At 46.0% G+C, this 27,030-nt stretch overlaps 1 protein-coding gene across 1 annotated transcript; it reads right to left on the bottom strand.

The window, feature by feature from the left end:
• Positions 1 to 35: 35 nt before the first annotated feature.
• On the bottom strand, positions 36 to 22,070 carry LOC311493426 (rho guanine nucleotide exchange factor 28-like). The gene is made up of 31 exons (XM_084552076.1): positions 21,852 to 22,070; positions 17,117 to 17,238; positions 16,603 to 16,979; positions 15,336 to 15,510; positions 14,356 to 14,467; positions 14,055 to 14,135; positions 13,222 to 13,264; positions 12,219 to 12,308; positions 11,524 to 11,647; positions 10,658 to 10,802; positions 10,337 to 10,392; positions 9,162 to 9,219; positions 8,067 to 8,205; positions 7,664 to 7,794; positions 7,431 to 7,571; positions 6,944 to 7,194; positions 6,730 to 6,855; positions 6,524 to 6,641; positions 6,139 to 6,393; positions 5,973 to 6,049; positions 5,697 to 5,875; positions 5,478 to 5,575; positions 5,164 to 5,361; positions 4,708 to 4,839; positions 4,422 to 4,555; positions 4,285 to 4,332; positions 2,908 to 3,012; positions 2,665 to 2,826; positions 1,839 to 2,090; positions 1,322 to 1,706; positions 36 to 1,213 (listed from the first exon to the last, which is right to left on the bottom strand). Exons 1-31 carry the CDS (start codon positions 21,934 to 21,936, stop codon positions 1,023 to 1,025), a joined length of 4,590 nt encoding a protein of 1,529 aa, XP_084408202.1. The 5' UTR covers positions 21,937 to 22,070; the 3' UTR covers positions 36 to 1,022.
• Between the last annotated feature and the right edge of the window lie 4,960 nt (positions 22,071 to 27,030).

Here is a 27,030-nt window from a genome sequence, read left to right as displayed (position 1 = left end):
AATGGTGAAGAGGAGATTGCCCACAGTTTTTGTAACGCGCATTGCGTAATGCATCAGAACGGAGGTGTGCAAATATCTGACAGATCTCGCTGCGCTGAGCTTTCTTTTTCACTCAACGCAAAATACGGCAAAAACAGATGGCTGCCACAATAGTCTTTATGCATATATATATATATACACATATACACACACACAATATGTCACAGCACAGTTATGATTATAGAGATTACAACAAGACGACACGTATTAAAATATTATTAACGTCAGGAACAGTGCATAAGGCAGTTTGTACGCAATAAATTATCTGACAAAAGCCACAGACAGGAAAAATACACCCACTCTTTACAGAAATCGCTTACAGTATCAGATTGCAGAAGATTTTTTGGCACTTAAGTGAGAAAAAAAAAAGATAGGAATATAAGATTCTCTTCAAACATAGTGTGCATAGGTAGCCTTTCCACAAAACTATACATATATTCTATATCCATACAGTAAAGTCAGCATTATACGTTTTATAGATGTTCTTATAAATATTATTAAAGATCACTTGGAGACATAAAATCACTGGGGCTCAACTGGCTCCTCGTTATATATGTTCATTTTCTTTTTTTTAAGTGCTCGGGGAAGGGGGAGGAGGGCTCAATACTTCTGTCCTGGTGTTTCGGGTCAAAGTGTTTGTACCTCTTTCACCAAACAAGTGCAACAGATACTAAAACCAAATATAGTAGAAACATGACGAGCGCGAGTATAAATGCAGATTTACAAAGGGCTTGTTTGCAAAAAAAAAAAAAAAAGGCACAATGGTTCGATCACACAGGAGGAGGATGATTAAGTCCACCGCGTACACCGATAAAGGCACGTACTCTACAGTCGTGTGTGAATACTTACTCCCTGCCACTTATTTGATTTAAAAAGGAGCTCAAATCCATCGCGTTTCGACGGACAACAAATATACACATACACAAGCGACGGATATATCGTCCAGTTGTACATTAGGCAGCTTGCATTGCTCGTGACGATCCTCAGAGGTAAACAATGTTCTCTTCGCCTCCCTCCTCCCCGTTCTGTCCCTCGAGAGAGAGGTAAGCCTGCGGGGGAAGGAGAGGGGTAAGAGAGGGAGAGGAGGAGTAGCCGTCCTCGTAATGTCTGTGCCCTGTGACCTCTGACCTCCAGGGACCAGGGGATTGTCTGTCCAGCAGCGGGCTGAAGTCTGCTGGGAGGAGACGAGCATAAGGTTTCAAGATCTTGTTTTGATAGAAAATAGATTCATATTTATTCAGTACGTTCATAGATGATTTCATAGGTAGTGAGTGCTCTTTACCCTTGTTGGTCCTCTGTGGCTGTGCAGTGACCCGGGAGTCGTACAGGGGCCTGGGACAGCCGTGGTTGCTGCTGTACCCCGGGTACGTCAGAGCATCCAGAGGCTGTTTGCTGTGCGTCTGACTCAGGAGGGTGTTGAGGCTGTTGTAGAGGCTGGCGCTGAGGCCGAGGTTGGCAGTGTAGCCGGAGCTGTGCAGAGCGCCGTCGGGGATCTTCCTCGGCATGGAGAGCAGATGCTGGTGCTGCTTGTTGTTGTTGGTGGTGGCGGTGGTGGTGGGCTGGTGGAGGCTGTTCTGTTGGAGGGAGGCGAGCAAAGCTGCCTCGTTCTCGTACACCGAACAGTTGCCGTCCAGGCTGCCTGAGCGGCTGTGGCCGGACTCCTCAGACTGGAACGACGAAAGAACAGAGGCGACACGGTTCGGTTAGGAAAGTTTTGTTTTAGCTTTTGTATTCCTTGAATCCCTCTCATTCCCACTCTCTGTACTCTTGCGCCACCTTCTTGTCTCTCCCTGTCTTACCTTGTATCCGTCCAGCGGGATCGTCACAGGCAGGCTGCTCTGGCGGCCGTGCCTCCAGCTCTGCAGCAGTCTCTGTTGGGCCTCGATCTTCTCCTTCTCCCTCTCCACACTCCTCTGGCCCTCCCTCAGCCTGTCCAGGTTTTGCTGATACTCCAGCAGCTGGGCCTCCAGCTCCTCGCGCTCACGCCGCAGCCGCTCAGCCTCCAGGAGACACTGCTGCTCTCGCTGCTCCAGCACACTCTCCTGTTCACTCTGAAACCAGAACTCAGAAACTTGAGGCACAGGTTCCTTATTTCTGAGGAAGTGGCTAGGGTTAAAAATCAGCACTGGGGTGAAAAGGTTTGGTTTTGCAGGAGTCTCCTCATGGGTATTTTTGAGCCTAAACTAAAAGTTGTTTATGTGTGCATTCATCATTCTTTTGCACTGTTGCACAGCGTAGGCACAAGTACCGAGAGCACAACAAATCGAGGGTGCAGGTATCATTCCACCTATCTGAAGCAGACATATTTACTGGCAGGAACTAGCGTCTTTTTCGAAAGAAGAAGGAAGTTAACACTTACGGCACTTACGAAATGACTGCACCTTAGCTACAGATGGTATCACGTAGTGTTGCATCTGTAACCTTTTATAATGAAATGTGATAAATAACCTGTTTTTTTATCAGTTATTTTTTTTATCAGTGGTCTAGTCTATCATATAGTGGTGTTTTTCTGGTTTCTGCCTACTTTGACATGTTTCATAGGAACTCATGATACTAATCACGATTTATTTTTGTGTCGCACCAAGCTGCCACGGCACATTTAGAGAACATCAACACGAGGCTCACCTGCTGTTTCTCTCTGGCCAGACACTCTTTGTCCCAGCGCTGCTGCTCTTGTCTCAGCTTCACGTGAAGTTTCTGCACCTCCACCTCTTCTTTTTTCCTCTCTAGACCCTTCTTTTCCACATCCTCTTTCTTCTTTTCAAGACTCCTCTGCTTCTCCTGCTCCTGCGGCACACATTTAACATCCTGTCTTTCGAACGAAACGCATAATATTTTGACACAAACGGCATGAGCGTGGCTGATTACCAGGCTGCTCTGGAGGGAGGCGAGGGTTCGGAGCTGAGGCCTGTCTCCCTCCTGGAGAAGGAGTTTGTGGACTTCATAGCAGCTGTCCTGGAGAGTCACGGCTGCCTGCAAACACAAAACGTGATCACATTCAACTTAAAACCTACAACCTAACCCATGCCATATTTGTGATTTGAAACTGTTTGGGTTTAGGTTTAGCTTAGATTAAAGCAGATAATACATATTTAAAGTGACAAAACTTATTTTAGAGCGTGAACGGAAAGAAAAAAGTTTGGACAAGTGACTGACGTTTTTTGTTCATTGCTGATTAACAGCAAGAAAAGATCAGATCTGATTTAACTTAGAACCTGATCCAGAGCCATGTGTGTTTTAGAATTTTTAAAATGTATTTGCGTAAATTTTATTCAGTATTTTATGTTGTTCCAGCCATATATACACTGCCTGGCCAGAAAACAAAGTCGCCACCTGGATTTAACTAACCAAATAGTTAAGAGCCTCCTATTGGATAATTACTGCATGGGTAATTATCTTTCAGCTGACAACAAGTTATTTAACCCCAACTGATGCAATGAGTAGCTTCTCATTTCTTAAACAACCATGTCTAAAGACACATCCTGTGGTCGTGGAAAAGATGTTAGTCTGTTTGAGAAGGGTCAAATCATTGGCATGCATCAAGCAGAGAAAACATCTAAGGAGATTGAAGAAACTACTAAAACTGGGTTAAGAACTGTCCAACGCATTATTAAAAACTGGAAGGATAGTGGGGAACCATCGTCTTTGAGGAAGAAATGTGGTCGGAAAAAAATCCCGATTGTGATCAGTGATCACTTAAACGTTTGATAAAATCAGTTCGAAGAAAAACAACAGTAGAACTCAGGGCTATGTTTAATAGTGAAAGTAAGAACATTTCAACACGTGCAATGTGAAGAGAACTCAAGGGATTGGGACTGAACAGCTGTGTAGCCTTAAGAAAACCACTGATCAGTGAGGCTAACCAGGAAAAAAGGCTTCAGTTTGCTAGGGAGCATAAAGATTGGACTCTGGAGCAATGGAAGAAGGTCATGTGGTCTGATGAGTCCAGATTTACCCTGTTCCAGAGTGATGGGGGCATCAGGGTAAGAAGAGAGGCAGATGAAGTGATGCACCCATCATGCCTAGTGTCTACTAGCCTGTGGGGGCAGTTCTATGATCTGGGGTTGCTGCAGTTGCTCAGGTCTAGGTTCAGCAACATTATGTGCCCAAAGAATGAGAAGCCACAGCAAAAGCGTGTTGTAATCAAAGCTAAAGGCGGCCCAATAAAATATCAGAGCGTGTGACTTTTTTTTTTTAGCCAGGCAGTGCGTTAACTCAGTTAGCTGAGAGATGTGATCTTCTCACCTGCAGACTGTAGAGAAGCTGAGTCAGGCTCTGGACACTCTCTGCCACCTGTAGAACAGCGTGTCATTACAGTCGAACGGTGATGCATATTTATTCATTAACAAAACATCACATCAGGGACTTTAAAGTGCTTGAACCTTTAACAGTGTCCCTTTGGTGTCTCCTTTTCTCAGTTCGACTGCTGAGCTCCACGTCACGTTGTCCAGCCCCGCTAAGTCACTGTCTGATGCGAGAGAGGTTGAGCTCATGCTGAGCGTGCTCAGATAATCCGCTGTAGGGAAAGCGAAAGGGGAAGTCACACTGTAAATGTCAGAGCTTGCATTATGCGCTGTTATTCATGTCACATGTCTGTAAAGGTCAAATAGTACATGGGAACTTTTAAGACAGACATCAGCATAAGTAGAGTGTATATCTGTGACTGACGCTCAGAGGGAGACTCCTGAATGCTGCTGCCGTGGCTGTTGTAGCTGCAGCACTCTGGTCCTCGGACAGGAGAGCTCTGGCTTTGGACAGAAGGGCAATCGCGAGCCTGGAGGAGACTGATCAAGTTCTCCGCTGCACAAAATACACATATTTGTCAAATGATTAATCTGCACATAGACCTACAGTACACATGTGACTTAGATGTAAAAAAAAAATCTATGAAAGATGTCTGATCGACCAAAACAACAACTCTGCTTCTAGCTTCTTTGTACAAAAAGTTTAATCTTTTCTTAGATCAAGAGTTTGATACAGGTTTTCCCCATATGCAAATTTTATTTAGACTGCCCACAACAGATTTGCCCCCAACAGACATATTTTCCATTGGTTACTCACTACTCATAATCACTCAACACTGCTAATCTTGTGGAATCTAAAGCCGCACAGCAGCCTTCTCACCTTCTCTGAGTGCAGCTGTTAGCAATGAGGAGGCCGGCCGTGGCACCTCGGCGTCGGTGTACTGCGCAGGTTGCACCAGCAGGTGGCGATGTGCCGCAGGTTCCGGCGAGTGGAGGGTTAATTCAGTCAGCTCAGCGTAAAGCTGCAGCTTCTCCTCCAGGCTGCTGCAGATTTGCTGGTCCTGACTCAAGAGTGTCTCTACGCAAAACACACACCAAGGCTCATGTCAAAACTATGCAATAATATTAATAAAGTTGTTTAAAGCAAACTGAAGCATTTTAGTTTGTGGTTAGGGATGTATTTTATTTTCTTACCTTGGAACTTGGAGATCTTCTGAACCTTTACTTCTGCAGCTTGCCTGGCTTCCTCTGTTTCAGCGTTTCGATCCTCCTCCTCCTCTTCCTCAGGACAGCTGCCATGTAGACCAGTAGGTTAGATAATGAGTGACACAAATGCACGTGCATGTTTTTTTTCTGCAAAGGTTAATGTGTGCAAATATTCCGAGCAGTGAAGACACTGTGGACATGACCCACCTCTCTACAGCTAGTCGGATGTGTCTCATCCACGCATTCCTCTCCTCTTTGGTGGTGGTGTGGACTTCATACATCTCCGGCCCCACTGAGGAGGCAGAGATGAGGAACATCCCTCTCTCTTCATTGGCTACTTCTCTAACTATCAGCTTCTGCAGAGGGATCACTGGAGGCTTCTGGTCCTAAAGAAGTGAAACCCGTAAAGAAGGGTTAAATGATGGCGAGAAATGGACGCACAGCTGGACAGGATGTCATTTCAGAGCACCGTTAAAGTCGTACCACGGCGGCAAATATGAAGCGCTGGTCTTTCTCTTGTAGGAAAACCAGAACATCCGTGAGCAGAAGAGCTAACGTATCTGAAAACAAAAGAGAAGACACACTAGATTGTTTTTTTGTCGAAACAAACAAAAAAACAGACTAGTGCCACAAATGATCTCGTGCCCACCTTTCAGACGGCCCGTGGCAGTCTTCCAGAAGACCAGGCCTTTGTGCTGCAGAGCCCTATGTTTGCTGTGCAGATCCTGTTTACGGAACACCTTGCCGTTCTTGAGCTTGGCAAAGCTCTTGTTCTCCAGCCGGGCCAGCACTTCCTGCAGCTCCTGACACCTCTCGTACTTATTTACGGAGAGGTCGACCGCCGCGATGATGTCACGGACGCGAGCCAAAGCACTTGACAGGTCAGAGTGTTCCTGACTTCCCTCTGCGGGCAGAAACAGCAGCTCAATGAGTAGAGAGGTCAGATGAATAATCCTTTATGCGAAGCGGTTTGTCAATTGAGGCTCATTCTTTATTTGTGTTGCTGCTTCCACAGACTATGTAATGTGACGTACCCTGAGTGTACTGTAATATCCTCTCCAGCAGCACTGGATACTTGGTGATGCGCTGAGTGACCAGCAGGATGAATTCGGGCACCTCTCTCCGTCTTACCAGAGAGTTATTGCTCTGTTGCTGTGAACAGAGAGAAAGAAAAACAAAATAAGATCGAGACATTTAATTACAAAAAAAAGTAAAAGGAGCTTTATTAACAGGAGCTTACTCTGACAAAGTTTTGGAGTTTCTTATTCTGTTGCTGCAGCTCTTTGAAGACATTGACCGCCTCAATGTGGTGACTGCAGAATTCTCCATACACCTGCTTCATTTTCTCAGCATTTTCATCCGAGAACTGCAAAAAAGAAAAGAAAAAGAAGATGCAGAGTACGGACGTGCACCTGTGTGCGTGCGTTTACACGCGCGAACCCATCTTCACCAACCTGCTGGAGCAGTATGTCTCCGATGTGATGGATAAGGTAATTTCTTGAGTTCTCTACTTGGGTCGCAGCCTGTCTGCGTTCCTGCAGCGCTCTGAAGAGATTCCTGTGGTAGAGGAGCAGAGGATCCAAGCACGGGAAGATGCGGGCAACGAGGTCCCAGTCCAGCTGCAGCTCCTCCAGCATGCCTCTCCTGAACACCTCCGACATGACCGTCAGGGTTTGGATGTGGTGCAGCTCTGTCTGCATCAGCTCTGAGGGGAGAGGCGGGCAACGCGGATTATAGGAAGCAAATTATTTGGTGGAAACAAAGTGGAAAACTGGTTTATTGGAGCTTAACTGGATTCTCAGAGATTTTACAGAAGAACATTTCTTTGGATACATGCGCAACAGGAAGAAAAGAAGCTACAGGCCTAAAATGAACGTTACTATTGAAAAAGATTCATTCTTCAGCTCAACACGGACAGGTTCAATTCAGCCACTGTCTCACCATAAATGACATCCTGCCGTTTGATGGTGCGCCTGTCGTACTGCCGGCAAAACTCTGGACTGACGGCGAGACTCCACGACTCTACATCAAGTCCGAGCAGGTCAGGTGACAGGTCACCCAGCAGAGGAGCATCGACCGTATCTGGAAGAACGCAGATAACGAACATTCAAATACTTCTGAATCACTATTTTAACCGGCGCGTGTGCTAAATCCTGTAAGTCTCCGTTCCTCACCCTGTGGGGCGATTGGCGGGTCGGCGGACGGCGGAGTCGCTGGGACCGGAGTCCCTTCGTCAGACAACGAGGTGTTAGTGCAAGCTGCCACAGCACACTCACCGTCTGCCCCCGTTGCATCACTAAGCCGTCTGTAGAGAAAAGTTTGCATGTGGGTGCGTGTCTGTAAACCAAGGCTGAATTTATTGAGGCATTTTCAAACAGATTGAAGTTTTAGGAGACCGTTATTTAGTGGCAGTATTCAATATCTAAATGTCCAATAGTATGTATGGACACAACTGTAATGCAAATCCAGATAAAATCAGTTTATTTTGTTAATATTTAAAATGCAAAGTTGAACATTTATATTTGTAGTGGTGGACATACTCTAACTGCATCCAATCCAATACCACTGCCGCCCTACCTGCTATCTATAGAGATGGAGATGCTTTTGGAAAGAGGGGCACCCGTCTCTCTTTTGTCTCTGGACGTCGCTGGAAGTGAAGAAGTGGAGGAAGATGGGGAAGAGTACATGGCGGCAGGAGAGCTGTCTTTCGACGAATCTGAAAAAGGAAGGTCGGCACGAAAGAGGAGTCAGTCACACCTTGGAGGCTTTAACACTCTACACAGAAATACTTGGACCTGTTGTATCTGTATCTGGATCACAAAACTGAAACTGAGACCTGAGGTTGTGATCTTTCATTGTTCTACTGGACATTGCAGCCCATTGTTGTGACAATACGCCGATCAGGCATAACATTATGATTGCGTAGGTCTCCCTTGTGCCTCCAAAAAACAGTTGTGACTCATCAGACAATGGACATGGGCCCTCTGAGGGTGTCCTGCGGTGTCTGGCAACAGGATGTTGTTAGTGGGGGGCCTTTGGGTCCTATGGGTTGAGGGGAGGGGCCTCTATGGATCATCCCACAGATACTTGATCAATTTGGGATCTAGTGAATTAGTTTTTTAAGTTGTTCCTATGGCGTTTTTTTGTGTGTGTGCCTGTGTCAGGCTGCATCCTGCTGGGGATGGCCGCTGCCATTAAGGAGTGTCATTGCTATGGGGTGGGGGTGCCTGGTCTGGTCTAGGTGGGTGCTACATGTCTAAGTAACATCCACACGAATGCCAGGTCCAAAGGTTTCCCAGCAGAACACTGAATTGTCACAAGATGGTCAATGTTATTCACTTCTCCTCTCAGTGGTTTTAATGTTGTGGCAGATCGGTGTATGTTGTAATAACTGAAGCTGACTATGAGTGACCAGTGACTCCTTTCTCTAAAGAAACAGGAGTCACTGTTCTCATGCACGAACACACTCTTCAACACAATCCACAACAGATCCCCCACAGAGGTAGATTAAAATTTAACTTTTTCAAAAGAGACAAGGGAAGGGTGTGTGTGTATGTGTGTGTGTGTGTGTGCAATGCCCCACTCAATCCACTACTGGACGAGGGAGGACAGGTGAAAACTAAATGAATCAAAGACCAAGGGAGGACATTATTAGCGGAGGGGGGCACTCACTCTGCGGGAGGGACACGGTCTTGCTTTTCATCAGCACCGCATTCCTCTCCTGGGGCTTCTAGGAAAAGACGTAATCATATTAAAATCAACACCTGTAAACCCTTGTCTTTGTGCCTTAAATAATGACTACAGCCCGCACTACAGAATAAATAAATACACAGCGTATCCCTTCAGATACTGTGGTTATACATCGCCAACTCATCAACACATTCCAGGAGTTCCTTTGCCACCACGTCCTGGAATTTACTCTGCCTGTGGTACCTTCTTCCTAACAACATGCCTCTGCTTTAGTAACTGATTTATTTCTCTCTCTGTTTATGGCGTTTCGACTTTAGGAGAGCCAGCCAACGCGGGGAGAGACAAAAGGAATGGCCGCCGACAAAAGCAGGATTTGTGGGCAGCACATGTGTCAGCTCGCTGGGGCTACAGCTGCTCAACGCTGAATTCTTACATTTCTCAAGAACCGCAGTATATTTAGATTCCCGCCTTCATAACAGTGATTGTTTTTGGAAGTGGAGAGTTTAACAAAACGATATGAAGAACATATGGTACAGTAACAACTTGACAGTGACAGATTTCCAGCCCAGAGTGTACTGATTGCGTACTGTTATGCTTCCATCATGCACGTGCAGAAACGTGCAAATGAGCAAGCGTGCAGGTGGTGGTTTGATAATATTCAGCTGGCTGGCACCATGGATGTATTACAGTGATGCATGTAGAAATGAAAGAATTGGCTTAAAAATGAATGAAACATAGTGCTTTCTAAACATCAAGAATGCACAAAATGTGTGTTTAACATGATTTTAGGAATTCACGTTTGTTTCTGCATTGTGGGTGATTCAGCCAGTAAAGAGGGTACTGCAGTGATGGAGGCGTGTATCCCTAAAAGATTTAGAGAGTGAAAGAGACAAAGGACTATTCAAAAGTCAAGCACCAGAAGCCAAGAGAGTCAGATAGTTAGTACCAAATGTAGGACCAGCTCCAATAACGCTAGATCCCAAATTTCCCACAATACCATCTTTGACATTTGTTAGACATCCATGACCACCATCAGACACAAAGTCATCCCAGGCATGCATTTTCCATCACACTTTTTTTTTTTCTTTTTAAACCACTCCGAAATCATTATTCTCTCTCGCTGGATTGAGATCAAATGAGCTGAAACTGATGGTTACCTTCCCACAGGCTGCAGCCGACTCTCTGCAGTTTTTATGGACGTTCAGGAAACAGTCTGCAGGCAAGGGGCAGACGAAATCCAAGTTAATTTTCACAAGTTAGCTAATAATAAACAGAACTACCGCATATCTGGATTCGGCATCCAGATGGCTGTCAAACTCTTCCACCCGTCAGGAGAAATGTTGACTTCACGGAGGGGATAAAAGTGACTTCTGATAAACAGAACATCAAGGCCGCACGTGCAGAGAGATTTAAACAAACCCTAAACACAGCGGACCCCGCGAGACATAAAACAACAGCACTGACAGTATAATACTTACTGGAGCACTGCAACAGCTCCTTCCCAGAAACAGACTTATCGCAGGCCACACAGAGAGCAGGGCCAGATGGTGACACGGGAACAAACTGGTGTCCATTAGCGGCTCCGGGCTTCTCCTTTCCCTCCTTCACCTCTTTCCCCTTCACCTGAAACGCAGGTCATAAATATTGTAAATTTACCCACCGAGCTGACATTTACTGCAGTTGACGCCACGATATAAACCACCAAAGTAGAAATAGCGTGACTCTGAGCAGCAGGAGAAAGAGGCACACACAGACGCGACAGTCTTGCCGTAGCACACCTGTTAAAGTGAAGATAGTCGGGGTGACGGGGCCTCTCAGCGAGCTTTTCTGTTTACTTTGTTAAAGTCCACGGGGGGACGGCTGCTGTTATGGCGCTTTAACCGTAGGGAGGCATTACAAGGGGACTCCTCTGTGGATGCATGTGATGGAGCAATGTTTATTTTCTTATGAAGCTTTTGCAAGGAAGTCCGAGAGCGTGCGTTTGTTGTTGTTTTTTTTTTGTGTGTGTGCATCTTCTGCACATGCACACGTGTTCGTAAGATTAAGAGTATACTACGGAATGTGTTTTGGTTCCCCATGCTGTGTGGAAAGGAGTCTACGCGTTATGTAAGAGAATATTTTCACTGTGTCCCGTTGCTAAGGCCCGAAGACAGAGGGGAATTCTCTCCCTCGCCAAATAAAGGCCCCGTGCTAAGACAATCGGCCCCCCAACACAGGAATTCCAACCCGTCCAAGTGGTTGTTAATCTTTTTGCTGCTTTTTTTTTTTTGCCTTTCACGTTCGAGCATCGGGACTTTTGATCACATTTTAAACACATTTGAGGGGAAATCTCCTTTTGACTCACCTTGGTCTTGCTGCGCGTGCTGGACATCCTGTTCTTGAGGAAGCTGAAGGTCCGGCTGACTTTGTACTTCTCCGACTCGACCTTTGATGGGATTATGTATTTATCCCACTCCTCATCCTCGATCCTGTTTCATTGTGAACATTTCAGTCATCTCAACCGCTCACATCGCCTTTGTGAGGCTGCAGCATTCAAATCCAACATGCACACTCTTCATAAAACGTGTCGTTATTTTAGTACTTTTATTAGACTATGAGGAGTTGAATAATCAGGCGGTGTCATGCTGGAATGAAAGAATGTCCAGACAGTCTTCCAGGACCCCTGGTCTACAGATTATTACTCTTAACAACATGCTTGGCATGCTTGGAAGTCACTAAGGGCTCTAGTGGATGCTATTTATAGCACAACCTTGGCAAAATGCAATTAATAATGTGTCAACTATTTACAGCAACTTGGGGATTCTAGGTGAAAAGCGACAATGACGGAACATAAAGAAGAGAAACATGCAATAGAACATCAAACCTATACTACGACCTGGCATAAAAAATGTTAATGCAATCCGCAGATCCACCAAATACAGCTGCAAAGAATCCGTGTGGTTAATGCACGAGCCGGGGAAATGGTTCGACGGCGGGGGTTAGAATGAGTGAAGCCACACATGCATGGCTGCGAAGGCCATTATTTTGGTGGAAACATACTCTTTGAGGAACTCAGTGAGGGTGAGGTGTTGGAGCGATGCGCTGCTCTCCTCCTCTGCTGACTGGGCCCGCTTACGGAAACCCAAAACCCTGCATGGATATAAAACACCTCAGACCAGGTTGTTGTGTCGCCGACCAACCGGTAACTCAAAAAGGGTTAATGATGTTTGCGGAGGGGGGCTAAGATTAGAATCTACAAATCAATTCTGGGGGCTGACAATGTGTGTGAGGGGAAATAAGATAGCTACAGGTTTTACAAATGGATATTTGGATTCACGTTTGAATTAGTAGACCATATATTAGCTAATGTTTTTTTCGTTTTTTTTGGATGGATCCTGATAATGTGAAGGACAAAAGAGGTTACGTCTGATCTGACTGGCGGTGTGAATAAAGTCGTATTAATGTGATTTATTCTAATACAATAATTTAATAGCCTAATATGATCATCTACAATGTTTCCTCTGTTAGCAATGCATGGTTATTAGCAAACAAAATAAATTAGCACATGATGAATTAATGAGGCAGTGAGATGAAATTAACCATATAATGAATGTGGATGGTGAGATGAAACCTAAATAAGCACAATGCATTACACGGTAGGCTTGTAAAGCAAATGTTAATTCAGAGTAATTGTCACAATCCTACGGCAAGTCCGGGGTAAATACTGCAATGTGTGCATACTACAGATTCCCTGTCATTGATGTGGTCTAGAAATGAGCAAGATGTTTATGAGGTCAGACATCCAAGAAAGCCTTGAGATCTGCTGTTTACTCGGGGTTATTTTGAGGTTGCAATCAGAGAAATATCCAGCAGGAAGTATGTCACATCCTGCACACTCAGATCCCAACCACAGGTTTAACAGCGGAGACACACACACACACGCACACACATATATATAAACACATGTGGGGGCCCCTTTTATGCCAATCTATAACCAGCGGTCAACAGCGATGCCTAAAAGGGGAGGAACATGTGAGCTTGTGAAGTGACACACTGGTTTTACCTTTTTTCTCTGGGCGCCTCTGTCAGGTTGAACGCTCTCTGCTCTGTAACGTAGAGTAACAGGGTCAAGGGGATGAGCAAGACAAAAAACATGCATGTGAACAATTTGAAAGGTATGCTCGAGGGAGAATCAGCTGAGAGGGATAAAAGTGCATCGTCCACAATTAAAACCCGAGCTAGAAGCAAAATGGCTACAGAGAAGGAACAAACGAAGCGGCGAGTCTCGAAAGCCCTGAAAAACCAGAAGACAGCGAAGATGGAAAATGTAAAAACCCACAGGGAAAGAAAACCTTTTACCCAAATGGAAGAACCAGAATCTTCAGAGCAGAAACAATGCTTGATGATCTATAGGAGTTTTTTTTTTTTTTTTTTCCAACGCCTCGGTCCTCTTCTTTTTTTCTATTTTATAATATAGCGTTCAGATTATTAACCATCAAGCTTTGTTGAAAATCTGCTTTTGATCGCCGAAACAATTTAAAATAATGACAAATAGGCCCTGAACTGAGACAATGGTTTGCTCCCATTACTCACCACCAAGAATTAAACCCTACCACAGATACTGAGCCGCACAATCTGGGCAATAATGAGAAACATCTCTTTTTCTTTCTATGTTTTTTTTTTTATTTTCTGGGCAAACAACAAATGCGTGCAGTAAAATAAATTAAAAAAAGGATTAAAGGTGGTCTCAGATATGCCCTTAAATTGTGCAGCTCTTGATAAACACCAGCCCGGCCCGTGATTCATCGAAAAGAGCAAAAAAAGACAGACTGAATTACTTTCACCAACCCACCAGCGGTGTCTAAGTTTCAGTTTGACGCTGCTTCTCGTACTTACTAACTTGGTTGAGGCGAGAGAGGGATTTAGAAAGAGACAGAGCCTGAAGTAGAGATCGACCGCTGCTGCTGAATGCGCCATCTACACGGGATAAAGCACGGCCTTAATGCAGCGCACGCGCATTTACTCACAAACACAAAAGAGTTGACACTGAACTCGGCGTACGCTTAATAGACCTCGAGCTGATTTACGACACCTGTCCGGCCCGTTCGCCTGTTACACATGTGGCACATTTGTCCGTTCAGCTGGCTCTGGGGGACGGAAAGGTCACGGGGCAAGAATGGGGGCAAAGTTCGCTCACCTTCCGCCAGATCAGTGACAGTCGGGTCTCGGTTTAGCAGGGGCCGTGACGGCTTCGCTTTGGGCGAGGAGTAGGAGTAGGAGCGGAGGCGAACCTCGGCCTCCTCTGGGTTCTGGGGGAGGAAAGCAAATCAAAGTGAACAGGTGAAATGGAGCAGCGAGCGTGGAGTTTACATGTCCAGTCCAGTGAACGGGAAAACTGGAGAGCAGCAGTACCCTGCAGGGCTAACAGATCAGCCGATCTCCCACTTTCTGTCCACGTTATTGAGCTGTTGACATTGTGATTAATGATTGTCTATAAGGCAGGCCGCGTCTGTTGCAGTACTTAACATTTTCCGATCAGTTTTACTGTGGTCATCCTGCTGCAAAACTGCTTACTGAATAAAAGCACGATGCATAACATAACGGAGTGGAGAATTTGACATAGAATTTAAATAAACATCTTGAAATGTGAAGTCAAACGGTTGTTTATAGAAGGCATTCAGTAAGAATAACCAAAATGTCATAACACAGTTATTAACACACTGTTTGTAATAAAGATGTACTGTAGGTGAACCCGGAGGAGAACTTCTGAGAGCATTCTGTCTCAGGCAAGATACACTGATCAGCCACAACATTATGACATTATGGGTTGAGGGGAGGGGCCTCTGTGGATCATGCCACAGATACTTGATCAGTTTGAGATCTAGTGAATTTGGAGGCCAGGTCAACACCTTGTGCTATTCTTCATGTTTTTTTTTAGTTGTTCCTAGTTGTTCCACGCTGCATCCTGCTGGGGATGGCTGCTGCCATCAAGGAGTGGCATTGCTATGGGGTAGGGGTCACCTGGTCTGGTCTAGGTGGGTGCTACATGAATGCCAGGTCCAAAAGTTTCCCAGCAGAACACTGAATTGTCACAAGATGGTCAGTGTTATTCACTTTTCTAGTGGTCATAATGTTATGCCTGATCAGTGTATGGTTCCACATGCACGCAGGGTGTACCTTGGTCGACTTGTGCGTGCTGTCAGACAGTGTGCGATTAAAATCTGGCGACGCGTCAAAGGAGTCCCTCTCCTCCCCCGAGCTGGACCGCTGGACGGACTGCTGCTTCCGAGACGCGCAGGGGTAGGAATGTCCCAGCATGTCCTCTTCTCCGCTGTCACACTCTAGACTGGGACTGTTTACACACACATAAACACACACGCCCAGGTCGTGATCAGCATGCTAAAATATTCAGCACACGGCTGTTTATTCAACATGGTGTCAAGACCATCTGGTAGACTTGAAGAATAGCAGTGGCGGTTGCACACTCACTCGGTGTTATTATAGACAAATTCGCTGCATCAGATTACAGTCGTGAACCAGATCGAGCTCCAGAACCTTATTTTGATTTGTTCAGATTAAAGGCAGAAAAATAAAGTCTGAAATAAAGTCTTTGTGGCGACACCGAGCGGAAACGTCTGAGCGGAAAAATGAGGGCAGCGCTGAAGTGCCAAAAACTGCTGCTCCTTCAACTTTAAAGCACAAATAAACATATTTACGACCCGGTTTTGGTCTCTGTAGCCCATTCCACTATTCATCACAACTGTGTGGGTGTAAATTTTTACATAACTCACCTGTTTAAATTGTAATACGGCTTAAAGTTATGTATAATTACAGGAACGGCTGCATTAAATGGAAGGCTTCATCCGGCTTCCTCAGCTCCACTCACACGGCAACTCTTTGCTCATTTTTTAGATTAGCCGGGGGGTTATGCAGAGTCATGCACTGGCAAGATTGCGACGGACAGAACCACCAGACTGAGCTTGACAATCCCGCTTCAGGAAACTTCTGGGTTTTATGTTTCTGTTTATTTCACAACTCTCATCAGCTGGTCCAAGGGCTCAAGGGGCAGATTTAAATTCTAAACTCCTGCATGCGCTATTTTGCAGACATCACGGACAATGGTCCCGATGACCTCAGAATTACCAAGACAAAACTACAGACTAAACTATGCACCGTGTAGCCTTGTAGTAGCTTTTGCCAGATCCTGCATCAGTGAGGAAGCTGGAAAGAATGTTCAGCAGCATCAACAGACAAACAGCTCAATTGTATTCAGACTTCCTGTCAAGCTCCGCACCTTTACTCACAACAACCACTGCGCTTAATGTAAAAAAAAATGATTTGGTTGAAGATCTATAATTCGATTTAATATTGTGCTGCTCTGATTTATTTCCAAAAGTAAAGGAAGGCCCTTTAGTTAAATTAAATTCATGCTAAAGCGTCCTACCTCAGGCCCCGGTTCGCCTCCGTCGAGCTGCATCCTCTGCGATTCGAAGCAGGAGAGGCCGGAGAGCACGTCTGTCGCCTCTGTGCTCCCTCGAACAGACGGAGCGCAGAAGCAAGGGAAGAGGAAGGAAAAGACAGAGAGGACGCGAAGGGAGAGGGGGGAGAGATGCGAGGGGATAGCTCCCTGTGATTCTCCAGGCCCGGGCCTTGGATTCCCCTCTGCCCGTTACGGGGCGAGGAAGGGTACCGGCTCTGGGAGCAGTTCCCTGAATCGGGGGGAGTCATGGAGAAGGAATCCCAGCACGAGCTGCCAACGCGGGACGCGGGGCTGACCTCTTCCTCTCCTGGAGAACGGTATTTAATGTCAGCGCCATCCACCTGGAACAGAAAAGGGAGAAAGCATTGAGAAGGAACCGTTCCACCGGCTGCTCCAAGAAATATTTTAAATCTCCAAGTCTTTTTAGGCCAATTTTTACACTACATAAAAAGAAATACTAGTTTTCCCTCGAACTTACTTGGTCCACCAGCATGGCGTTAGCGTACACTTGGTCTTTGCCGTGTATCATGGCTGACAGCCTGGCAGCTGCGGCCAGAGTCGGGGATGAGGCCTGGCTCTCCCTTATGGACTGGCTTTTCTCTGCAGAAAGGGAAGGAGCCACAGAGAGAGAGGGGGGATTTTTCAATATTACATTTGGTTTCCACAGCAACACCAAATAACTTCTCACAAACACGGGAAGTGACATAGACATCCTGGGCAGTTGCATGTCATTGTTCGGGACTAAGAGTCTCTGTACGAGTGTGTGTGTCCGTCTGAATGGCTCTTTGCGCTCACACGTGAATGGGCGGGCACTGGGGGCTCTGAGTGGACATCTGTAGCCATGTTTCTTCCCCACCCTGCCTTCGATACGGCGAGCGAGTGGAAATAACTCCTGGTGGAGCACACAGTAGCATTGAGAGGAGCCCGTTCGGCACAGTGGAGTCACTGTGAGCGGTACAACTGGCTTTGCTGTTAAACAGGGGGAAAACACTCCTGCTCTCAAAACACACACGGCTCCCTCTGGGATGTTGCTCTCAATAAAGCACACCCTCTGCACAACACAATCTCTCAGAACATACATATGTCGGGCTACAAAATAACATATGCACACAAACAAAGAAGGTAAATGTTCCCAGTTAGAGAGCAGACGACCACAAACCTTTGATAAGACCTTTACAGTTGTTCGCACAAACTAGAGAAACTCAGCAATAACACAAAAAGCAGTTTAAATGCTCTGACCTGGGTAACTTCCAACTGCCCGAGGAAGACCTTGTGAAATGATCAAAAGATCCGAGACACAAAAACTGACCCTGCTGCTTAGCCATCTGCTGTTTTCGTGGTCCACAGTGAACTCTGGATCTCAAAGGTTGGGGTGTTGGTGACAACTGTTCTCCAGCTGTGAAGACCGAGCAGTATCCAGGTTATTACAGTGTACGGCGTTTTCTGTCTGACTTTGTTGAATCCCAGCCCCACGCACACTGTGTGGCCTTTATCTTACATCTGCAGTGGCGGGCCGTCAGGGCAAGCAAAGCCTTCCCTGCTGGCCTAAACTTCCTTTTTAATATTTTCCCATTAACCTTATTAAATCATTCCCAATAGCCTATTGTTTTCATTTTATGGCTTGTCTGTCTCTTAGCTGCGGTGCTTCTGGTAGTGTAACTTTGCATTAGAGCTTTTATGATATCATATTTCATGTGTCACGTGTTGCCGGAGTCAAAGAAATCAGCTTGGGCCTTCACAATTAAAACTGCAGGCGTCTGAAGCTTGAAACACATTGTAAAGACGCTGTTCCTTTAACCAATCACGTTTCAAGTTCGTATTCTTAAACCTTCTCTGTGGCCTACGGTAGTGTCAGCGTTTTCACGTCCTCTCATTGGAGGGTCAGAGATGAAGAGCCTTCACAAGTTTACCATTGATCTTAAGAAATCTGAATGTTCCTAGATATGAACCTTGAGTCACACCTGGTCAGTTATGACCGGGCCAAAATAAAACTACGCCACCAAAATTTAATAAACAACTATTCATAAATCCACCAACTCCCCCCTCCGTGCTCCAGCGGAGTTTCTAAATGAGCACACAGAAACTGACTGCGGATTATTAATTCAGCGGCTCACAGGTTACGGCTGCATTATGCATGCGGAGTCCAGCTGCAGCACAGAATAAGCGATTTCACATTCGGCTGAATGTTCAACGAGAAGAAAGAAACCCTACCACAATGGCTGCGGCTGCACACTGACTGGCCTCATTAGCTCGGTTATATTGTTTTGCTCCTAATGACAGTCACACCTTAACATTGCAGAGTAATCCCTCTAACAATGGCAGCCTGGCAAAAACACGCCTTTGGCACCGCCGCTTGCACCTCGACTCTTTTCAAGAGGCTGTTAAAGAACGAGACTCAACAGTTCTTCTTCTTTAAAAACAAATTCATAGTTTATCCATCATTTCCAGGCCGCCACCACCGCAGCGCAGGAGACAGGACGTCCAACATTCGCAACAGAGGATAAATCAGAGCAACAATTGGCTGTGCTTCCTGTAGGCAGTGAGTTCAATAAATTTGAGAGGCAGCAGGGAGTCAAGCAGACACTGATGAGTACACCAGACGATCCCTGTTACATCCACATCAACTATAAATGAGCTAAATCAATTTGAACTGCTGCGGGATACACGGAGGCCACTCCATATTAATCCTCCGAAGTTCTACAGTATGCCTCGAACAGAAAACATGAACATTTTACAACCCGTTGTTAAATCTGCCTGAATCCTCTTAGTTCCACATGAAAAACTGCTATATACTACTGTACACGAACCTCGATCCAAATCCATAATACCTGCGCAAAGTCACGTCAGACCTTCTAGTATGTACAGCGGGATTAGTTTTAGACCGACATCAAACCCTACAAGAGGTTTTAGATCCTGGATGTGGGTCAAAGTGCCGTTTGAAAGCAGATACCGTTTCATTTAAACCCACTCCGGGGACTTGACAGGCAGGCCTAATAGTTCAGGTTCTGGGCCAGGTCCAAAGCCACAGCTGGCTGCCAGGGGCTCAATCATTCACACACCTCTGACCCATAAACACCGCCTCAGTGAACATTACTGTCAGGCGGCATAATCTGTGTTTAACATTAGTTAACCGGGGGAATAACAGAGAAGCACAGAGTTCATATTACTAACAAGTTAGAGCTGCGCAGGATCAATCTTTCTGCCAGAGACGGTGTCTTTATCGCCGCTGTCTGCAGGTTGCCACTTGAAAGAAACACAGAGCAGTGTGTGGGGCTATTTATATAAGATTTTTTTCTCTTTTTAAGCTCTCAGACGGTATATTTGGAGTGATGTGATATTCAGAGCATGTCCCCGAGTGAGAGCCGACCCTATACAGTAGCAGCGCCTGGAGCAGCAGCAGCAGCAGAGGGAAAAAGAGGGACTGGGAGCTCCACAGAAACTCAGACAAAGACAGCAGTCAGTGCCAGGTTTCCAGACCAGGGCAGTTAAACACAGAGAGTGACCCTTCAACCCATGCACACCCCTGGGAGAGAGAGAGAGAGAGAGAGAGAGAGAGAGAGGGGGAAAGAGATCGAGGAAGGAAGGACGGAGAGGGGGGAGGCAGGGTTGTCACAAGGGCTCTTTCTCAAGGTTCACTCCGTTTAGAAGCTGTAAGGCAAAACACAAAACTGGAGATGAATACTTCACAATTACGAACTGTATAAACACCTTACTTCATGCTGCCCCTTCTTTCATGATGGAGGTTTCTTTTTAAGCACCACGCTAAACAACTGCCACTTTGAGGCGAGCCGAGAGAAATTAGGATCGGAGAAGACAAAACAGGCCGAGGCAAAAAGAATCACAAAATCGCCTTATAAAAAAGCGGGGAGGTAATTATTTAACTTAAGTGTTCAGGCCGTTTAAATCATTAAAGCAATTGTCCAACCAAAGTCCACAAGCCCCGCTCCCGAGTTTTGACACCTGCGGTCAAACATCCCATTCCAAGCATCACATTCCCATTGTGTTTACATTTTAACGCGTCACCCCGGTGCAAGGGATCCAGGAAGAAGTCAAGCCGGAGCGAGAAGTGATCAGCTCTCGAGGAAGGAGAAATAAACTCGAACGCGGCGCGCACCTGAAATCACATTTCTCTTCGCAGGTGCGTTGTGTTGCACCGGAGCTGACTTCTGAGGACGTCTGAGTCCACTTGAAGGTTTAAAAGGTTTGAAGTGGGGCCTCTGTTCCTGCTCTTCGGTGGAGGAGCACGGACGGGCAGGGAGCGTGAAATTTGCAGATGTCAATCACAGTTAAGAAGCAATAACATGGATAATCTTGCAGGGGTTTACGGTGGAAGATGAGGAAAAAGACCACTGGAGCTGAGCCATGACGGATCCGTGGCAGGAACACGACCTCTCTCTTTCTCTGTGGCTGTCTCTCCGATTCTGAACCCCTCGCTCTCTCCCTACACAGTGCACACACGCAATGGACAGTTTAACCACTGCGGTTTAATTGTGTACTATTTTAAGCACCCACTTTAGCTCTCCCGTGACTAATAGTGAAGCAAAAAACTTGCGTGCCAAGTTTAAATACTATTATTAACTTTAGTTTGGTTCCGGTTTTCACAATAAATCGAGACAAACACTGAATTTCAGCTCGTATCAGTATGTAAACACGCATACTAAGCAGAAGGCCTCCCTTTTGGCACTAAACCCCGACAGTCAAAAGAGGGCACAGCTCCTCAGCGGGGTTCGAAGATGTCCAAAGTCCCAAAGCACTCAATCAGCTTCAAGTGGACATCTGACATTCCCCAACACACTGTCAGATATCAGGTTACATCACAGACAAACACGCAGTTATCTCACTCTGACTGACTCGGCGCTGCAGTGGGGGCCCGTGAGTAAGACTGCGTAATGGGAACAGTCTAATTTTAACTTTATTGTTCCACAGTGAGTGGTGAAGCATGTCTGCCAAGGGGGCAGCTACAGTCTTGCATTTGCCCTCTCCAGCACGGAGCAGCTTCACAATCTGTGAGCAAAAAGCCCAAACTAATCCATTTAACGTCTGTCAAACGCTGTGGACATCAACATGTCCCAAACGAAGGCTTCGAGGACATTTCGGCGAGCCGGGTAAAAAAGTGAATGAGCCGATATTTATGGCAACTTACACAACTGTTACTGTAAATGGGAAAGAAGAGAAGAGCAAGTCTTCACATCATGTAATCACTGCGGTGTCACCTTTTTTCCCCGTCTTCCTGCGCATCCTCATCTTGGGAAATGAAGGCCAGGAGTAGTTGAAAGGAGAGTCTGAATCGGAATCCATGCTTTTTCGGCGTTAAAGGAAATCTTCACCCCAACAGCTGAGGGTGTTTGATGAATAAATGAGCAGCTCCTCAAATTACATCCATCCCCGCGCGGCTGAACCGACAGCGGACTAGCTGGAGAACCCGCTCTCCTTTCACCAGAGCCCCGCTGTAGACACTGACACTTCAGGAGTGAGCCAGCATGTTCCCCTCTGTCTCCCTCGACCACCCCTCCCCCTAAAATCCTCCCCTTCCCCCTCCACAGCTCTGAACCAACTGTCCAGCCGAGCCGGGACTGAACTTCTCAGCCTTCTCCCTCTGGTCTCGCCTTTTGTGAGTTTTCACGCTATCGGCCCACTCTTCCCTGCCTTTCCGACTGCTCTCCACAAATCCGTGCCAACTTCTGGGAATCTCTGCCTCCCTCAGTCACTCAACCACGGCACGCAGTACAAGAGCGAGCGGGAGAGAGATCAACACATGCTGACAGGAGCAGGGGGGAGGAGGGTATTGATGGCCGGAAAGAGTGAGTGAAGGAGGGAGAGAAACAGAGAAGGACGAAGTCAAACATAGGAGTGACTTCAGAGCCAACAGCGAAGACAAACACAAGAGCCAGACAGCTTAACGGAGGTGAGTCTCGGACGCAAGAGAAATCATTAACCCTGTGAGTTCATGATTGTCTGCAGAGATATGCCAGGCCGCAGAGCTGCACACTCCACGCTCTTCAGCTCAGACCGAGTATGCCCACATCTGAAGGGAGCGCTTCTCAATCAATCCATTCTCTCTTTCTCTATATTTTAGCATGTCAAAGCCGAGCTGAGGGAGAAAAGGGAGGCGGTTTGAGGGGTGGGTGGGTGGGGAGGAAGACTGCCAGGTCAGCAGCCTCACCATGGAGACAGCAGTGAGAGCTGCTGCTGTTTTCTTCTTCCATGTTGTTTCTTTCCTACTTTTCCTCGTCTTGCCAACCTGCACAAGCACAGCATTTGCCACGGATTCATGTAAAGTTTGGAGAACGGCACGATAAAGTGGCTTTAAGAGACGAGTCACACAATGCAGCTGTGGAAAGAGGCCAAACAAGGGTTTATAAATGCACATAAATGAAGGAATGTAGTTAAAAAAAAAAGGATGAGAAGGGTTTTGCAGGCAGAATATATTGAAGAAGGGTAAAAAAGAAGTACACTGTGACTATAGAAAGTAGTTTCTGTGTGTGTGTGTGTGTGTGTGTGTGCATGAGGAGGGGTGGCGGAGGGTGTTGGCACTGTACTAGTGAACATTAATGCTGCCTTTGTGGGGTCTGCGTGGGGTTTAATCCCTTTTTTCCGTTCTCCAATTAGATCCCTCAGTCGGGGTCGGAGACTCTTGTTGGCGTTGCACTTATCGTCTGTTGTCAACCCGCCAAACTATCCATATCATAAATCCCTTTCTCTCTCTCTCTCTCTTTTTCCCTCATTACGCACAAACACACAGCATTTTAACACTCCTCCACTCTCCTCTCCCTGGGGATCTCAACAAGCCGCTGGAAAACTGCATTCAGCAAATCCCTGGCAACCCCCATTCAGCCACAAACCCCCCCCCCCCCCCCCCCCCCCCCCCCTTTTTTTCACTTCCCCGTATACCCCTTGCCCCCTTTAGAGCGCTCTTCCCTACAGCATTCTTCCTCTCAAACGCGCACACATACAACGATCTCCTTCCTTTTTCTTCAGCCGCGGAGAGCCGAGCTCCTCGGGGTGAAGTGGCCTTTGCTATTTGTTCACTAAACTCGCATTAAAACGCTGACCCGGGGCGGGAGGAAGGGATGGAAGCAGGGGAGTGTACGTATGTGTGTGTCTGTCTGTATGTAGGTAGGTATTTGGGTGCAAGTGTGTGCTTTGGGTGGAGTATTTAAATATTGGGGCCAACAGGAGGGCAGAAGTGGGGGAGAGCGAAAGGGGGAGAAGGAAGAAGATTTAAAGACAGCACCGCTCTCTGAAAAAAATGATTACGTTTACATCGTAAACGCTTTAAATCCTTCTTTGGCAATAACATCGGGTAATGTATATGAAATTACAGTAATGCCATGGAAGTTACAGTAACTTGAAGCGGAGGGGAGGTGGGATGACATCAAGCAGACAAGGGGAACATGACAGCTACGCTCCAAATTCCACATCCCTCGCCGAGGCTCTGGCTGCACAAGTCCTGTGTGTCCATTTGATGACGCATTAGCCCGAGTTAAGCAGCCACATTGCATGTGTTAGCAAACACATTGGAATCACAATAAAAGCTCCACAACTTTGCTAAAATATGTAAAAAAAAAAGAAAAAAAAAAGAAGCTGTCTGACAGCTCTGGAATGTCTGAAGGGGAATTTGAATTCTTCAAGGCTCAAATAAGCGCTGTTACCCTGGAATAATGGCATGCACAAAAACCTGAGTCATTTCCAGTCTGAGCAGCCTTTTTCTTTTGAACACGCCACTGAGGGAAAGCTTGAACAAAACACTATTTAAGTGACCGATATTATTTCATCCGAGCCGCAGAGGGCGTTTGATGGGGTCGAACGAGGTCACGGGGAGGCTTTCAGAGAAAATCCTCCGCAAGCCAGCGGACACACATGTGCAAACACGCACACGGAGAACAAAATGGCTAAACCATTTAGCATGGAAAACTACACCAGCCACAGGACGTTAAGATTGCAGATGTCCAGTGCCAAGTGTTATAAAGCCCGAAGCCTCAGCTTGTAACCGCAGCATTCTTACACTGAGGCATCAGTCTGCTCTGCAGCAATATAAAGCAATTATTAACCCACAGGATGTTCTTACTCTCAAATCCGTCTCTTTCCGTCCAGAAACAGATCAGAGCGAAGCCACCTTCAGCTACCTAGTCAGAAGGTAACCCGGTCCATTTGTGTTCTTCCTGTCATAGCTTTCAGACACAGGACATTTCAGGGTAAGATATGGGAGTGTTGTCTACATGTCATGTTAAAAGACATCTCCCCAGCGCCACAGAAACTGTAAACACAGTGTGACTGGAGAGAAGGACGCGGGCAAGATGAGCCAAACAGGGTTGAAATGTGATTCTATAGTCAGCAGGGATCGTACACAAGCATTAGATCCCAGTTCCAAGTTCTGTTCAGGAAAGGAAACGTTTCCTGCTCTTGGACTCACTTAATGATCTGAAGCTACTTGGATAACTTCCTATGAACATAACACCACCTAAAACAACAATGATCAGTTTCAGCCTGCACAGAACATGATCTACAGCTGGGGCACCACAAGCTCTAAAATTAAAACCATATCTCTAAAAACAGGCTTCTGTGAAAAAGCTGCTCCGAAGGGGGAAGTCAGAAAGAAGTCTTTACCAGAATCAGATGGCTCGTCCTCTTCGTCGACCTCGTTCAGGCAAAACATCAGCGGCTCCTCGTAGTCCTCCGCGAAGAAACTGGGAACCTTTAATGTTTACACAGGGAGACTTTAACTTTGTGCGCTACGAGCAGCTGAACTAAGTACAAAAACACAAGCGTCTGATGAGCGTATGTGAGAAAGATCAATTTAGTGAACCGTCTGCGTCACATTAAACAGGCCCTACTGGATGACCAGAATCATGAGCACACGCCACACCTCTCAATACATGAAACGCTCGTTTGACCTTTTACAAAGTCAGCTATTCAGTGGCATGTGCAAGGTGCCAAATCCAGCACCTTAACAATAACAGGGAAACAATGTCAGGCATTGAGCTGCGGCCTCTAGCAATGAGCAGAGTTCGCCACTAGGTGGTGCAAATGTTCACAGAGACGGAACTTGAAATGAGACATGGAGGATATTTTTCAGTAAATCTACTTCTAGAAAATAGATAGAAGGCCTAAATTAATGGCATGAAGCTGCTTAAACACCACCAGTTCTAGGTCATTTTAGTCTAGGTATGTAAATGTTTATGAGAAAATGCATAACTGCCCTGCGTCAAATACTTACATTTTCTTCGACTGCAGAGTTTCCCCCATTTATGTCAGCATACAGTGCTGAAAGAGAGGAGAAGATATGTTCATATGCAGCCATTAAGCTTAAAAAGAAACCCAAGTGAGCGCATGTGTTTGTCAGTATTTAACGACGGCGTGCAACGTCTTATTTTTGTTCTCTCTTCACAACCTGCGGGGGATTTTTACCGCGTGGCCCACATCTAATATCTTCACTCATTTAACCACCATATGCATCACAGATCAAAGGGCACGGTGTATGATCGTTTACCAGAAACGAGGCAGCGACACGCAGAAATTAGCGTTTGGGTGGCTTCATTAGTGGCCCGGGGTCATGTAAAAATATAAAGGCAGGAAATGTAGGAGGAGGAAGTGCTTGAGACCCATAAAGGGATTAGACGGGTTGTGAGAGAAAGTCAGAGAGACGAGAAAAAACAAAAAAAATCATGAGAGGAAGCTGAGGAAAAAAAAAAGAAAACACAGACAAGAAAAGAAAGCGTATGATATTTATGTGAAAGCGCCAGTAAGGCCTGACGCTGTGGTATCAGCTCACTCAAAAGGTGCAGCAGCAAAGGGATTAGAGCTTCAGACAGAAAGAGAACTCGCTGATGTAATGCTTTGAATTTCACCCGGCTAACTAGTGCACTTGATCGTGTTAGGAGTGTGTCTCTTTAAAATATCCCAAATGCTGCTGGATGGGATTCTGCACAGACATCCATGATGCACAGAGACCAAACTTGTATATACAGCCAAAGAGGCCAAATATCAGCTCCCCACATCTGTCCTCTAGCACCCCCAGCAGGTCAAAGTGCGATATGACTTACAGCTGCTTGATGGACTGGCAAAATAATGCAGATGTGGCCGACCTCTATGCTAAGAATGAATTGTAATAACTCACTGACCTCTGATCCCCAAACTTTTCATCACATCTCATGCGTACTTGGTGTTTAGTGCTAATTAGTAGATGTTATACTTTAAAAATACTTGGTCATTTCCCTGTTAAACTATCCCGTGAGGCCATGTCTATTTCCTGATGACAATTAATCTATTAAAACCCGTTCCCAGTTACTTGCCTGATCATCTATAAATAATTTGCAAACTCTATTCCCAACTCCTTCTCCTTATAGCTTATCTGTCCCTCTTATTTCATTATTTTCCACAAGCTTTGCAGTA

The sequence above is a fragment of the Chelon labrosus genome (genome assembly GCF_963514085.1).
Source record: "Chelon labrosus genome assembly, chromosome: 9".
NCBI classification, from domain to species: domain Eukaryota; kingdom Metazoa; phylum Chordata; class Actinopteri; order Mugiliformes; family Mugilidae; genus Chelon; species Chelon labrosus.
This window is presented reverse-complemented; position numbering and strand designations above follow the sequence as displayed.

Excerpts from the sequence above, each read along its gene's own strand:
- LOC311493426 (XM_084552076.1), bottom strand. The coding sequence starts at position 21,936 with ATGGATTCCGATTCAGACTCTCCTTTCAACTACTCCTGGCCTTCATTT. Across the intron at positions 16,980-17,116 it reads ACGCCATGCTGGTGGACCAA|GTGGATGGCGCTGACATTAA; the intron begins GTAAGTTCGAGG and ends TTTCTGTTCCAG. Across the intron at positions 5,362-5,477 it reads GAAGATCTCCAAGTTCCAAG|AGACACTCTTGAGTCAGGAC; the intron begins GTAAGAAAATAA and ends TGTTTTGCGTAG.